Source organism: Spermophilus citellus, assembly GCF_964194105.1.
Source record: "Spermophilus citellus genome assembly, chromosome: 14".
Classification (NCBI taxonomy): Eukaryota; Metazoa; Chordata; class Mammalia; order Rodentia; family Sciuridae; genus Spermophilus; species Spermophilus citellus.
In genome coordinates this window covers 42,158,190-42,173,226 of record NC_138194.1, presented here as the reverse complement: position 1 = coordinate 42,173,226, position 15,037 = coordinate 42,158,190, and the positions used below count along the sequence as shown (strand labels likewise).

At 40.6% G+C, this 15,037-nt stretch overlaps 1 protein-coding gene across 3 annotated transcripts in view; it reads left to right on the top strand.

Annotated features, from left to right (window-relative positions):
* The window catches only part of SLCO5A1 (solute carrier organic anion transporter family member 5A1), a 169,049-nt gene that overhangs the window by 131,336 nt on the left and 22,676 nt on the right, over positions 1-15,037 (top strand). For all 3 annotated transcript variants that reach the window (XM_081265950.1, XM_081265948.1, XM_081265949.1), the window contains one exon: positions 1,161-1,359. In XM_081265950.1, the coding sequence (XP_081122076.1) occupies positions 1,161-1,359 (199 nt within the window). The remainder of the gene's footprint in view (positions 1-1,160; positions 1,360-15,037) is intronic.

Genomic DNA, 15,037 nt, shown 5'->3' with positions numbered 1-15,037 from the left:
TGCCATTGAGCCTGGCTCTTGGGTATCTTTATTAGAATACTTATCCCATTCATTTGGCCTCCACCTTGACGATCTAATCATACCCGAATCCCACATATGTCAACATATGAATTTTTGGGGGGACATTCAGACCATTCAGGCCATAGCAGTAGCTATTACCCAGATTATGGAATGGCATGTTTTCAACACCAGAGGAACCCCTTCTTTCCTATCATTGATTCCCCTACTATCTTGGCTCTTATGACAGTTACCTTCTGGGTTTTTTTTTCAGTTGTATTACCTGTGTATGTACCTGTATTCCTAGTACTTGATGCAAGTATAAACATGTCATGTATAGTATTCTGTTGCAATTTCTTTCTTTCATTGGACATTGTCTTGGTAGAATTCAGCTACATATTATATGTGTCTATATTTCTTCCTTTTAATTGCTGTATAGTATATTCCTTTTAATTGCAATATATGAATGTATATTCATATACTGCATTATATGAATATATTACATATAATGCATCTGTTAATGGATACTTGGTTTATTGCCAGTTTTTGGCTCTTAGGGTGTTTCAAATATCTTGTAATTTCTTTTTTACCTGGGTGCATGAATTTCTTCAAAATATGGATCCAGAAATGGAATTGCCTGTTACAGGGGTATATATTTTCAACTCTATAGTGCCAATTTATATTTCAAAGTAGTGTCAGTATTAACATGCCACCAAGGTGGAGAGTTCCCAACACTCTATCTTTGCCAACATGTGGTATTGTGACTTAAATTTTTACCATTGGTTCATAGTGGTGTTTCACTGTGGTTTTAATCTGTATTTCCCTCTTAGCAATGAGGTGGGTGCCTTTCATGTGCTCACTGGTCATCTGTATTTTCTCTTTGGTGAAGGTTCGATTCAAGTTTTGCCTACTTTTCTAAGGGGTTGTTTATCTTATTGCTTTGTTAAAGTTCTTTATAACATCAGGATGTGAGTCCTTTGTTGATCATTAGGTTTTGAAAGTGATATTATACTACAGAATCACACACCCTTTTATTTATTGATGACAACAAGTTTAAAATTCTTTACTCTAGTACTAATGAGCAAACAGAAACAGAATAATTGGAAAAGACAAACAACCATGTATGTTAGTTCAAATTAACCCTCCCCTTCTCTTTTTTCCAGGTGTTATTATTGTCCCCAGTGCTGGTGTTGGTATTGTCCTCGGAGGCTACATTATAAAAAAATTGAAACTTGGTGCAAGAGAATCTGCAAAATTAGCAATGATCTGCAGCGGTGTGTCTTTATTGTGTTTTTCAACCCTATTTATTGTTGGATGTGAAAGCATCAATCTAGGGGGCATCAACATCCCTTATACAACGGGGTAAGTACCTCTGAAGAGCCATCCCCTGTCAGCATGACCAAAGTGGGAGCCCATAGTGTTGTATGTACCCGGGTAGGATGCCCTTCCTCCTGGCTGTCCCTCCTGTGCATGCTCTGTCTCTCCAGGTGGAGCCCACACTTCTGGCAGACAGAGACCAGGACCTTGCCTTTGTCCATGTCCTTTTTAATCCTACAGAGTGTCCTTCATACCATTTTGATGACAGAAGATGAGAAAAATGCTAGTTGGATTAATGAATACTGTTGTTTTTAACATAATGTTTATTTCTTGTTTTTTTTTTTTTTTTTTTTTTTTTTTTTTTTTTTTTTTGCACCAGGATTGAACCCAGGGTCGCTTAACCACTGAGCCACATCCCCAGCCCTGTTCTGTATTTTATTTAGAGACAGGGTCTCACTGAGTTGTTTAGCACCTCGTCTTTGCTGAGGCTGACTTTGAATTCCTGATCTTCCTGCCTCAGCCTTCTGAGCTGTGGGATGACAGGTGTGCGCCACCGCACCCAGCTAACATAATGTTTTGAATGGCTAATATATTCGCCTAGCTTAAAAGCCTCAAATTCAATGAAAATACAGTGTACACTGAAAAGTTGTGCTTTTATCTATGCCTCCATCTCCTACTTCTCCCCATTTCTCCATCCAAAGATAAACCAGGTAAACACTTTTATTCATTTTAAAAATCTCCTTCCAGAGCTCTTTTATGCAAAAAGTATAAATATGTCTTTTCAATTTTACTTGTTTTATATGCCACATACAGCATTCTACACACATTCCTCTGAGCTTTGTTCTCATGTAACAATATAGCTGGGAGCTCTTTCTGTACTGTAATATAAGAATGTGAAGCATAGGTGACCCTTATGCTGACCCTTCTGTGCATCATTCTTCTAAGTGCTTTGTACCTATTAACTTGTGAATCCTCACAACAACCCTATTAGGTTGGTGCTGTTATCATCCTGATTTTACAGATGACAAAACTGAGGTACAGACCACACGGGTCATTGGTTCAACATTTAGCAGTGCCACCTTCTCAGAGACTCTCTTGCTCTCCACAGTCCAAGGAGCTCACTCTTCATTCTTTTTTTTTTTTAATTTTATTTTTTTATTGGTTGTTCACAACATTACAAAGCTCTTGACATATCATATTTCATACATTAGATTGAAGTGGGTTATGAACTCCCAATTTTACCCCAAATGCAGATTGCAGAATCACGTCGGTTACACATCCACAATTTTACATAATGCCCTATTAGTAACTGTTGTATTCTGCTACCTTTCCTATCCCCTACTATCCCCCCTCCCCTCCCATCTTCTCTCTCTACCCCATCTACTGTAATTCATTTCTCTCCTTGTTTATTTTTCATTCCCCTCACAACCTCTTATATGTAATTTTGTATAGCAATGAGGGTCTCCCTTCATTTCCATGCAATTTCCCTTTTCTCTCCCTTTCCCTCCCATCTCATGTCTCTGTTTAATGTTAATCTTTTCTTCCTGCTCTTCCTCCCTGCTCTGTTCATAATGCTCTCATTATATCAAAGAAGACATTTGGCATTTGTTTTTTAGGGATTGGCTAGCTTCACTAAGCATAATCTGCTCTAGTGCCATCCATTTCCCTGCAAATTCTATGATTTTGTCATTTTTTATTCCTGCATAGTACTCCATTGTGTATAGATGCCACATTTTTTTTATCCATTCATCTATTGAATGGCATCTGGGTTGGTTCCACAGTCTAGCTATTGTGAATTCTGCTGCTATGAACATCGATGTGGCAGTATCCCTGTAGCATGCTCTTTTAAGGTCTTCAGGGAATAGTCCGAGAAGGGCAATAGCAGGGTCAAATGGTGGTTCCATTCCCAGCTTTCCCAGGAATCTCCATACTGCTTTCCAAATTGGCCGCACCAATTTGCAGTCCCACCAGCAATGTACAGCTGTACCCTTTTCTCCGCATCCTCGCCAGCACTTGTTGTTTGACTTCATAGTGGCTGCCAATCTTACTGGAGTGAGATGGTATCTTAGGGTGGTTTTGATTTGCATTTCTCTGACTGCTAGAGATGGTGAGCATTTTTTCATGTACTTGTTGATTGATTGTATATCCTCCTCTGAGAAGTGTCTGTTCAGGTCCTTGGCCCATTTGTTGATTGGGTTATTTGTTATCTTATTGTCTAATTTTTGAGTTCTTTGTATACTCTGGATATTAGGGCTCTATCTGAAGTGTGAGGAGTAAAGATTTGTTCCCAGGATGTAGGCTCCCTATTTACCTCTCTTATTGTTTCTCTTGCTGAGAAAAAACTTTTTAGTTTAATTAAGTCCCATTTGTTGATTCTTGTTATTAACTCTTGTGCTATGGGTGTCCTATTAAGGAATTTGGAGCCCGACCCCACAATATGCAGATCGGAGCCAACTTTTTCTTCTATCAGACGCAGAGTCTCTGATTTGATGTCAAGCTCCTTGATCCATTTTGAGTTAACTTTTGTGCATGGTGAGAGAAAGGGATTCAGTTTCATTTTGTTGCATATGGATTTCCAGTTTTCTCAGCACCATTTGTTGAAGATGCTATACTTCCCCCATTGCATGCTTTTAGCCCCTTTATCAAATATAAGATAGTTGTAACTTTGTGGATTAGTCTCTGTGTCCTCTATTCTATACCATTGGTCCACCCGCTTGTTTTGGTACCAGTACCATGCTGTTTTTGTCACTATTGCTCTGTAATATAGTTTGAAATCTGGTATCGCTATACCACGTGATTCACACTTTCTGCTTAGAATTGCTTTTGCTATTCTGGGTCTTTTATTTTTCCATATGAATTTCATGATTGCTTTATCTATTTCTACAAGAAATGCTGTTGGGATTTTGATTGGCATTGCATTAAACCTATAGAGAACTTTTGGTAATATCGCCATTTTGATAATGTTAGTTCTGCCTATCCATGAACAGGGTATATGTTTCCATCTTCTAAGATCTTCTTCTACTTCTCTCTTTAGGGTTCTGTAGCTTTCATTGTTTAAATCTTTCACCTCTTTTGTTAGGTTGATTCCCAAGTATTTTATTTTTTTTGAGGATATTGTGAATGGAGTGTTTTTCCTCATTTCCGTTTCAGAAGTTTTGTCGCTGATATACAGAAATGCCTTTGATTTATGCGTGTTGATTTTATATCCTGCCACTTTGCTGAATTCATTTATTAGTTCTAGTAGTTTCTTTGTAGACCCTTTTGGGTCTTCTAGGTATAGAATCATGTCATCTGCAAATAGTGATAATTTAAGTTATTCTTTTCCTATTTTTATGCCTTTAATTTCTTTTGTCTGTCTAATTGCTCTGGCCAGTGTTTCAAGAACTATATTGAATAGAAGTGGTGATAGAGGGCATCCCTGTCTTGTTCCAGATTTTAGAGGGAATGCCTTTAACTTTTGTCCATTCAGAATGATGCTAGCCTGAGGCTTAGCATAGATAGCTTTTACAATGTTGAGGTAAGTTCCTGTTATCCCTAGTTTTTCTAATGTTTTGAACATAAAGGGATGCTGTACTTTGTCGAATGCTTTCTCTGCGTCTATCGAGTTGATCATATGGTTCTTATCTTTAAGTCTATTGATATGGTGAATAACATTTATTGATTTCCGTATGTTGAACCATCCTTGCATCCCAGGGATGAATCCTACTTGATCATGGTGCACAATTTTTTTGATGTGTTTTTGTATTCGATTCGCCAGAATTTTATTGAGGATTTTTGCATCTAGGTTCATTAGAGATATTGGTCTGTAGTTTTCTTTCTTTGAGGTGTCTTTGTCTGGTTTCGGGATCAGGGTGATGTTGGCCTCATAGAATGAATTTGGAAGAGCTCCCTCTTTTTCTATTTCCTGAAATAGCTTGAAAAGTATTGGTATTAATTCTTCTTTAAAGGTTTTGTAGAACTCCACTGTATACCCATCCGGTCCTGGGCTTTTCTTGGTTGGTAGTCTTTTGATTGCTTCTTCAATTTCATCCATTGATATTGGTCTGTTCAAGTTGTGTGTATCCTCCTGACTCAGTCTGGGCAAATCATATGACTTAAGAAATTTATCGATGTCTTCACTATCTTCTATTTTATTGGAATATAGGTTTTCAAAATAATTTGTAATTGTCTTCTGTATTTCTGTAGCATCTGTTGTGATATTGCCTTTTTCATCCCGTATGTTAGTAATTTGAGTTCTCTCTCTTCTTCTCTTCATTAGCATGGCTAAAGGTCTGTCGATCTTATTTATTTTTTCGAAGAACCAACTTTTAGTTTTGTTAATTTTTTCAATAGTTTCTTTTGTTTCAATTTCATTGATTTCCGCTCTGATTTTAATTATTTCTTGCCTTCTGCTACATTTGCTGTTGTTTTGCTCTTCCTTTTTTTTATTTATTTTTTCTTTTTTTTAATTGTTGGTCGTTCAAAACATTACATAGTTCTTAATATATCATATTTCACAGTTTGATTCAAGTGGGTTATGAACTCCCATTTTTACCCCGTATACAGATTGCTGTATCACATCAGTTACACTTCCATTGATTTACATGTTGCCATTCTAGTGTCTGATGTATTCTGCTGTCTATCCTATTCTCTACTATCCCCCCTCCCCTCCCCTCCCCTCCCCTCCCCATTTCTCTCTCTACCCCCTCTACTGTAAATCATTTCTTCCACTTGTATTATTCTTCTCTTACCTCTCATTTCCTCTTATATGTAATTTTGTAAAACCCTTAGGATCACCTTCCATTTCCATGCGATTTCCCTTCTTACTCCCTTTCCCTCCCACCTCTCATCCCTGTTTAATGTTAATCTTCTTCTCAAGCTCTTCATCCCTATCCTGTCCTTGGTTACTCCCCTTATATCAAAGCAGTCATTTGGCATTTGTTTTTTAAGGATTGGCTAGCTTCACTTAGCATAATCTGCTCTAATGCCATCCATTTCCCTCCAAATTCTATGATTTTCTCATTTTTTAATGCAGAGTAATACTCCATTGTGTATAAATGCCACATTTTTGTCGGGTTTCGGAATCAGGGTGATGTTGGCCTCATAGAATGAATTTGGAAGTTCTCCCTCTTTTTCTATTTCCTGAAATAGCTTGAAAAGTATTGGTGTTAGTTCCTCTTTAAAGGTTTTGTAAAACTCTGCTGTATACCCATCCGGTCCTGGGGTTTTCTTAGTTGGTAGTCTTTTGATGGTTTCTTCTATTTCCTCTATTGTTATTGGTCTGTTTAGGTTGTCTATATCCTCCTGACTCAATCTGGGCAGATCATATGGCTTAAGAAATTTATCTATGCCTTCACTATCTTCTATTTTATTGGAGTATAAGGATTCAAAATAATTTCTGATTATCTTCTGTATTTCTGAAGTGTCTGTTGTGATATTGCCTTTTTCATCCTGTATGCTAGTAATTTGAGTTCTCTCTCTTCTTCTCTTCGTTAGCATGGCTAAGGGTCTGTCGATTTTATTTATTTTTTCAAAGAACCAACTTTTAGTTTTATCAATTTTTTCAATTGTTTCTTTTGTTTCAATTTCATTAATTTCAGCTCTGATTTTAATTATTTCTTGCCTTCTACTTCTTTTGCTGTTGTTTTGCTCTTCTTTTTCTAGGATTTTGAGATGAAGTATGAGATCATTTATTTGTTGGTTTTTCTTTTTTTAAGGAATGCGCTCCAAGCAATGAATTTTCCTCTTAGAACTGCTTTCAATGTGTCCCATAGATTCTGATATGTTGTGTCTGTGTTTTCATTTATCTCTAAGAATTTTTTAATTTCCTCCTTGATGTCTTCTATAACCCATTGATCATTCAGTAACCTATTGTTCATTCTCCAAGTGATGCATGATTTTTCCTTCCTTCTTTTATTGTTGATTTTTCAGTTTCATTCCATTATGATCAGATAAGATGCATGGTATTATCTCTACTCCTTTATATTGTCTAAGAGTTGCCCTGTGACATAATATATGATCTATTTTTGAGAAGGATCCATGTACTGCTGAGAAAAAAGTGTAACTGCTTGATGTTGGGTGGTATATTCTATATATGTCAATTAAGTCTAGGTTATTAATTGTGTTATTGAGTTCTATAGTTTCCTTATTTAACTTTTGTTTGGAAGATCTGTCCAGTGGTGAGAGAGGTGTGTTGAAGTCTCCCATGATTATTGTATGGTGGTCTAGTAGACTCTTGAACTTGAGAAGAGTTTGCTTGACGAACATAGCTGCACCATTGTTTGGGGCATATATATTTATGATTGTTATGTCTTGTTGGTATATGGTTCCCTTGAGCAGTATGTAGTGTCCCTCTTTATCCCTTTTGATTAACTTTGGCTTGAAATCTATTTTATTAGATATGAGTATGGACACTCCTGCTTGTTTCCGCAGTCCATATGAGTGGTATGATTTTTCCCAACCTTTCACCTTCAGTCTGTGTATATCTTTTCCTATCAAATGCGTCTCCTGTAGGCAGCATATTGTTCGGTCTTGTTTTGTGATCCATTCAACTAGCCTGTGTCTCTTAATTGGTGAGTTTAAGCCATTAACGTTTAGGGTTATTATTGAGATATGGTGTGTTCTTCCAGCCATATTTGTTTATTAATGTTACTAAACCTGATTTGTTTTCCTCTTTGATTACTTTCCCCCCTTTACTGTCCTACCTCCCACTGTTGGTTTTCATTGTTATTTTCCATTTCCTCTTTCTGTAATGTTTTGCCAAGGATTTTTTGACGAGATGGTTTTCTAGCTGCGAATTCTTTTAACTTTTGTTTATCGTGGAAGGTTTTAATTCCATCTTCCATCCTGAAGCTTAATTTCGCCGGATACACGATTCTTGGTTGGAACCCATTTTCTTTCAGTGTTTGAAATATGTTATTCCAGGATCTTGTAGCTTTCAGAGTCTGTGTTGAGAGATCAGCTGTTATCCTGATTGGTTTACCCCTAAATGTAATCTGCTTTCTTTCTCTTGTAGCTTTTAAAATTCTCTCCTTATTCTGTATGTTGGGCATCTTCATTATAATGTGTCTAGGTGTGGATCTCTTATGATTTTGCACATTCGCCGTCCTGTAGGCTTCTAGGATTTGGAATTCTATCTCATTCTTCAAGTCTGGGAAGTTTTCTTGTATTATTTCATTGAATAGATTGCTCATTCCTTTGGTTTGGACCTCTATACCTTCCTGTATCCCAATGACTGTTAAGTTTGGTCTTTTAATGTTATCCCATATTTCTTGGATGTTCTGCTCATGGTTTCTTAGCAGTCTTGCTGAGCTGTCTATGTTCTTTTCAAGTTGAAATACTTTGTCTTCATTGTCTGATGTTCTATCTTCTAAGTGTTCTACTCTGCTGGTAGTATTCTCAATTGAGTTTTTAAGTTGGTTTATTGCTTCCTGTGTTTCTAGGATTTCTATTTGTTTGTTTTTTATTACCTCTATCTCCCTGTGTAATTGATCTTTTACTTCCTGGATTTGTTTATGTAGTTCCTTGTCAAAGTGATCTTTCATTGTCTGATTTTGCTGTCTTATGTCTTCCTTGAGACTCCAGATCATCTGAAGCATTTATATCCTGGACTCTTTATCTGACATTCCATCTGTTGCAGCTATTACCTCTTCTAAAGTTGAGTTGACCTGCATTGCTTGTGGTCCTTTCTTTCCTTGTCTTTTCATGCTGCTCGCGTTTCTTTCTGCTTGGTGAAACTATTGTGTTTTTGAAATTTTCCCCCTATTTATTTATATTGCTCTTGTATAGTTGGGAAATCTCCCTTGCAGGGCGGGTAGTGACTGTGCTCCTCCTCTAATTAGGGTGATCTGTCTACCACGCTGGTCGGTCACAGGTCTGCCCACCCTGCGGGCGCGGGTGGCGGCTCTGCTCTGCCCCCACTCCAATTGTGGTGACGTATCTACCACGCCCTCGGGTCGTTGGTCCTGATCAGGATGTGTGTGGCAGCTCTGCTTGGCCCCTACTCCAACTGGTGTGATGTGTCTACCACGCTGGCAGGCCTCTAGGCCTGTTCCGCCGGTGGGTCACAGGTCTGCCTACCTTGCGGGCTCGGGCAGCCGTTCTGCTCAGCCCCCACTCCCAATGGGGGTACCTGACTGCCTCTCCAACGGGTCGCTGGGCGCTGGGCCTTTTCCAGACACGGGCGGCAGCTCTGTTCCACCCCCGCTCCAACCAGTGTGACGTGACTGCCTCGGTGCTACGTGTCCACCACGCTGGCAGGCTACCGGGCCTGTCCTGCCAGTGGGACGCAGGTCTGCCTACCTTGCAGGCTGAGACGGCGGCTCTGCACAGCCCCTACTCCAAATGGGGTGACTTGGCTACTATGCCATCGGGTCGCTGGTCCTGTTCTAGGCATGGGCGGCTATTCTCTTTGGCCCCAGCTGCAGTTGGGGTGTCGTGATACCACGCCGGCGGGTCACTTGGCCTGCTCTGGGTGCAGGCGGCAGCTCCACTCTGGCCCCTGGCCCCCACAGCACCCAGCAGGACCCAGACCGAGAAGCAGTCACTGCAGGTTCCCCAACCCTGGGCCAAAGCAGCTTCGGGAGCCAGAACCCGGCCTCTCCGATCCTGGCTCACGCTCCGCTAGGAGCAGGCTGCAAGGAGCGACACCCACGGGTTACCCTGCCCCAGGCCAAAGCAACTCCGGGAGCCAGAGCCCGGCCGCTCCAAGCTCTCCAAGCTCGGTGCACGCTCCGCTGGGAGCAGGCTCAAAGACGCAGTCCCCGCGGGCTCCCCAGCCCCGGGCCAAAACTGTTCCAGGAGTCAGAACCCAGCCGCTCCGAGCTCAGCGCACGCTCCACTTGGAGCTGGCCTCAACACGCAGTCTCCACAGGTTCCCCAGCCCTGGGCCAAAGCAGCCCAGGGCACCAGAATCCGGCCGCTCAGAGCCTGGCGCACGCCTTGCCAGGAGTGAGCCCCTAGGCGTATTCTCCACTGGTTCTCCAGCCCCGAGCCTGAGCGATCTGTCTGCGAGACACAGGCAAATACCAGCCTGAAATCACCTGTTCCGTAGCTAAATGAGCTGAGATCAGTAGAAAACAGGGATGATTACATCAGCTCTCCATGATGGCGGCTGCTGTCCTCCTCCGTGGTCCGACCAGTGTCGAGAACCGAACTGGACCGCTTCTCTCCTCTGTCTCAAAGCCAGAACTCAGCACTAAGCATGGCCATTGCACCACTGGCAGGAGCCCCCAGAATCTGCATCACTGCACCCCCGCTCCGCTACCTCACCGCTTTCCAGTGTGCGCTGCAGACTCCAGCTGCGGGGCGCGACCCTCCGTGTGGAGAAATCGCCCGCGTCCGAGCCCCCGCAGCCGAGCCTCGCGCGATGGAAATCCGTCCACTAGATTCTGGAGCACCTCAATTTCACTGGAAATTACCAACAAGATATCCTTCAGCTATTTCACCTCGTCTTTCTCCCGCACAGTGACGCGGCGCACTGGGGTGATGCACTCCCTTCGCCGCCATCTTCCGAGTCCTTGCTCTTCCTTTTCTAGGGCTTTGAGATGAAGTGTGAGCTCATTTATTTGTTGGTTTTTTCTTTTTTTGAGGAATGACCACCAGGCAATGAATTCTCCTCTTAAAACTGCTTTCATTGTGTCCCATAGATTCCGATATGTTGTGTCTGTATTTTCATTTATCTCTAAGAATTTTATTTCCTCCTTTATGTCTTCTGTAACCTATTGATCATTCAGTAACATATTGTTCATTTTCCATGTGATGTAGGATTTTTCCTTCCTTCTTTTATCATTGATTTCCAGTTTCCTTCCATTATTATCAGATAAAATGCATGGTATTATCTCCACCCCTTTATATTTACTGAGGGTTGCCCTATGGCATAATATATGGTCTATTTTTGAGAAGGATCCATGTGCTGCTGAGAAAAAAGTATATCCATTTGATGATGGTTGATATATTCTATATATGTCAGTTAAGTCTAGGTTATTGATTGTGGTATTAAGTTCTATAGTTTCTTTATTCAACTTTTGTTTGGAGGATCTGTCCAATGGTGAGAGAGGTGTGTTGAAGTCACCCATAATTATTGTGTTGTGGTCTATTTGATTCTTGAACTTGAGGAGAATTTGTTTTATGAATGTCGCAGCACCATTATTTGGTGCATAAATATTGATAATTGTTATCTCTTGTTGGTGAGTGGTTCCTTTTAACAGTATATAATGTCCTTCTTTATCCCTTTTGATTAACTTAGTCTTGAAGTCGATTTTATTCGATATGAGGATGGCCACCCCTGCTTGCTTACGAGGACCGTGTGCGTGGCATATTTTTTCCCACCCTTTCACCTTCACCCTGTGTATGTCTTTTCCAATCAGATGTGTCTCCTGGAGGCAGCATATTGTTGGATTTGTTTTTTTAATCCATGATACCAGCCTATGTCGCTTTATTGGAGAGTTTAAGCCATTCACATTCAGAGTTACTATTGATATATGGTTTGTACTTCCATCCATGTTTGATTATTTATCCTTTTTTAAAAAAATTAGTTTGTTTCTCCATGATTATCTTTCCCCTCGCCCTCTGTCTTTACCGAGGCACTTCCCACTGATGGTTTTGGTTATTGTTTTTCATTTCTTCCTCGTGTAGTGTTTTGCTCAAAATGCTTTGCAATGCTGGTTTTCTGGCTGCAAATTCTTTTAACTTTTGTTTATCATGAAAGATTTTTATTTCGTTGACATACCTGAAGCTTAATTTTGCTGGATACAGAATTCTTGGTTGGCATCCATTGTCTTTCAGTGTTTGAAATACATTGTTCCATGACCTTTCAGTGTCTGTGATAAAAAATCCATTGTTAACCTTATTGGTTTACCCCTGAATGTAATCTGTCTCCTTTCTCTTATAGCTTTTAATATTTTCTCTTTGTTCTGTATATTGGATATCTTCATAAAAATGTGTCTTGGCGTTGGTCTACTGTGATTTTGTGTGCTCGGTGTCCTGTATGCATCTTCAATTTGTATATCTGTTTCCTTTTTTATTTCTGGAAAGTTTTCTGTAATTATTTCATTCAGCAGGTTACTCATTCCCTTGGTTTGAATCTCTGTACCTTCTTCTATCCCGATGACTCGTAAGTTTGTTTTTTTTTATGTTATCCCATAACTCTTGGATGTTTTTCTCGTGATTTTTTACCAGCCTTTCTGAGTTGGCTAGACTCTTTTCAACATGATATATTTTGTCTTCATTATCTGACGTTCTGGCTTCTACTTGCTCCACTCTGTTAGTGATACTCTCAATTGAGTTTTTAATTTGGTTTATCGTTTCCTTCATTTCTAGAATTATTGTTTCATTATTTTGTATAATCTCTATCTCCTGATAAAGATGCTTAACTTCTTCTTTTATCTGTTTATGTAATTCATTCTCAATGTGTTCTTTCGCTGCTTGAATTTGCTGTCTTGTATCCTCTTTAAGGTTCCATTCCATCTGTCTAAGGTGTTCCTTGAGTTCTTTATATGACCACTTTTCTGATGACTCTAGGTCCTCCTGAATATTTAGGCTGTCCTGCATTGTTTGTACTCCTTTTCTTCCTTGCTTTTTGAAGCTGCTTATGTTACTTCTTGTTTTGTTTGACTGCTGAGTTACTGTTTACTCCTATAAATTTATTTGATGCTTGGGAGGAAAGGTATTAGAAGGGAAGGGAAGAAGTCACTAAAGAGAATGAGAGTAAGCAGGTAGAATTTAAGGAAGGGGGGATAAGATAATTGAAAAGAAATGAAAAGACAAAAGAAGAAAAAAAATAGGAAATAAAAAAAGAAAAAAAAGTTTTAAAAAAATAAAAAATAAAAAAAATTAAAATTAGAAGAAAAAAAATTTAAAAAAAATTGTAAAAAAAATTTAAAAAAACAGCAAGAAAGAAAAATGAAAATGAAAGAAAAACCCAAATCAAAAAAAAAAGAGAAAAGAAAAAAGAAAAAAAACTAATAAATGCAGTCTTAAGAGTTTGATGAACTTCTCTTCCAGTAGGTGGCGCTGTGCCCACCAGGCCAAGTTTCTCCTGTCAATACGCGGGAACCAATCACTGTGCAGCAGCTCCTCCCAGACTGGGCGAGTCTCCAATCCTGAGTGCCTAGGGCCTCCTCTTTTGTTTAGTCACTTCCCACTTTTCCTCTAGCCAGGCCCCTCTCATGGGTGCCGCTCACCACAATACTGGCTACATGCCAGGTCTGCTGCTCCCGGGAGCCCTGTTTTCATGAACGACCGGGCACACTCTCCCAGTTTGCCATTCCCTCAGACCCTAAGTTTGTAGAGCTTGGGGCTGAGAATCCTCAGCGAATTTACTTGCCCTCCGGTAGCCACTCCCCTGGTAGCTGGTGCAAGAGACCTCAGCTGTCAGCACTGGTGGGAGCGGTAGTTCCGCGCCGCAGATCCCGCGCCACCTCTGATTCTCTGGGTCTGGCTATCGCGCTCACGGGAGAGCTGGGAGGGGCCCTTACAGGAGAGCTGGGAGGGGCCCTTAAGGTTTCCCCGATGTGTGGAGAGGGAAGCCTAGGGAATTACACACCTGTAGCCACAGGTTTCAATGAAGTTATCTCCTCGGCCGCAGTCTGATGACGTCAGTTCTCTGCCATGGTGGTGTCTCTTGCAAATGGCGACAGTTCGTTTCCCTTTGCCGGGTGACCAATGCAACGGGTGGGTCCTTACTCTGTCTCCCAAGCCCCGTTTCAAACCTGTGGCCACTACCTATGAAGGCTCGGTAGGCATTTACCTCCATAGGATCAGAAGGGCTGACCAGTTGTTTCAGCCGGATGGATTAGTGCTGAGTCACAGCTGTTTGTCTGCGGGAAGCAGGTGAACAGGAGCTTGAATTCAGCCGATCCGGGCTCAGTGTGTGTTCTGAGAGGCCCAGACTGTTCGCCCCAGATCCATGTCAGCTCAGCATTGCCTAGTGATCCTGAGCAAACAGATTTAGGTTGTTTACGACTCCCTATGCCCGCACAGCTGAAGAGGTCAGAGACTTGATCTCTCTGTGCCCGCCGCCATGTTGGAATCCCCTCACTCTTCATTCTTGATCTTCTTGCCCCTCCTTTTAGTTCCCTCTTCTCAGTAGCACTGAACATTATCTGAAATGATCTTTTTAAATTATTTTCTTTGTTCTTGTCTCTGGCTCTAAAATATGAGCTCTTTGAGACCAGTTACTATATCTGTCTGCATAATGGTTGCCTCCCTGCCATCTTAAACAATGAGTGACATTTGTTGCATGGATGTGTGGGTGAATGGATGGATGGATGGATTGATGATGGATGTCTCCATTGGACTTGATTCATTCATTGTACATAGTCCTTTCAAAGCCCTTTAAATTTAATACATATGTCTGTTTTCTTTTTACCTTGGGGAAATTTTCTTATACCATAGTTTTTCTCATTTTTGCCTCTTCATTTTCCTTGTGTTCTGCAGGATTCCTGTTAATCAGATGTTGTAACTTATGGACTGGTTGCCTGTGTGTTGGATTTATTCTCTCATATTTCATATGTTGTTGTCTTCTGCTGTGGGTATTTTTTCCAAGCATTATTTCATTATTTTCTTCTCTCTCTCTCTCTCTCTCTCTCTCTCTCTCTCTCTCTCTCTTGTTCTCTCTCTCTCTCATGTTTTTTTTTTTAACTTTGAGGATAATCTTTTTCTTTGTTGAATTCTGAGTGTCCCTTTTTCATAGCATCCTGAAGTTGTCTTAAGACAGTCTTACCTTCTCAGGTCCCTCTGGACA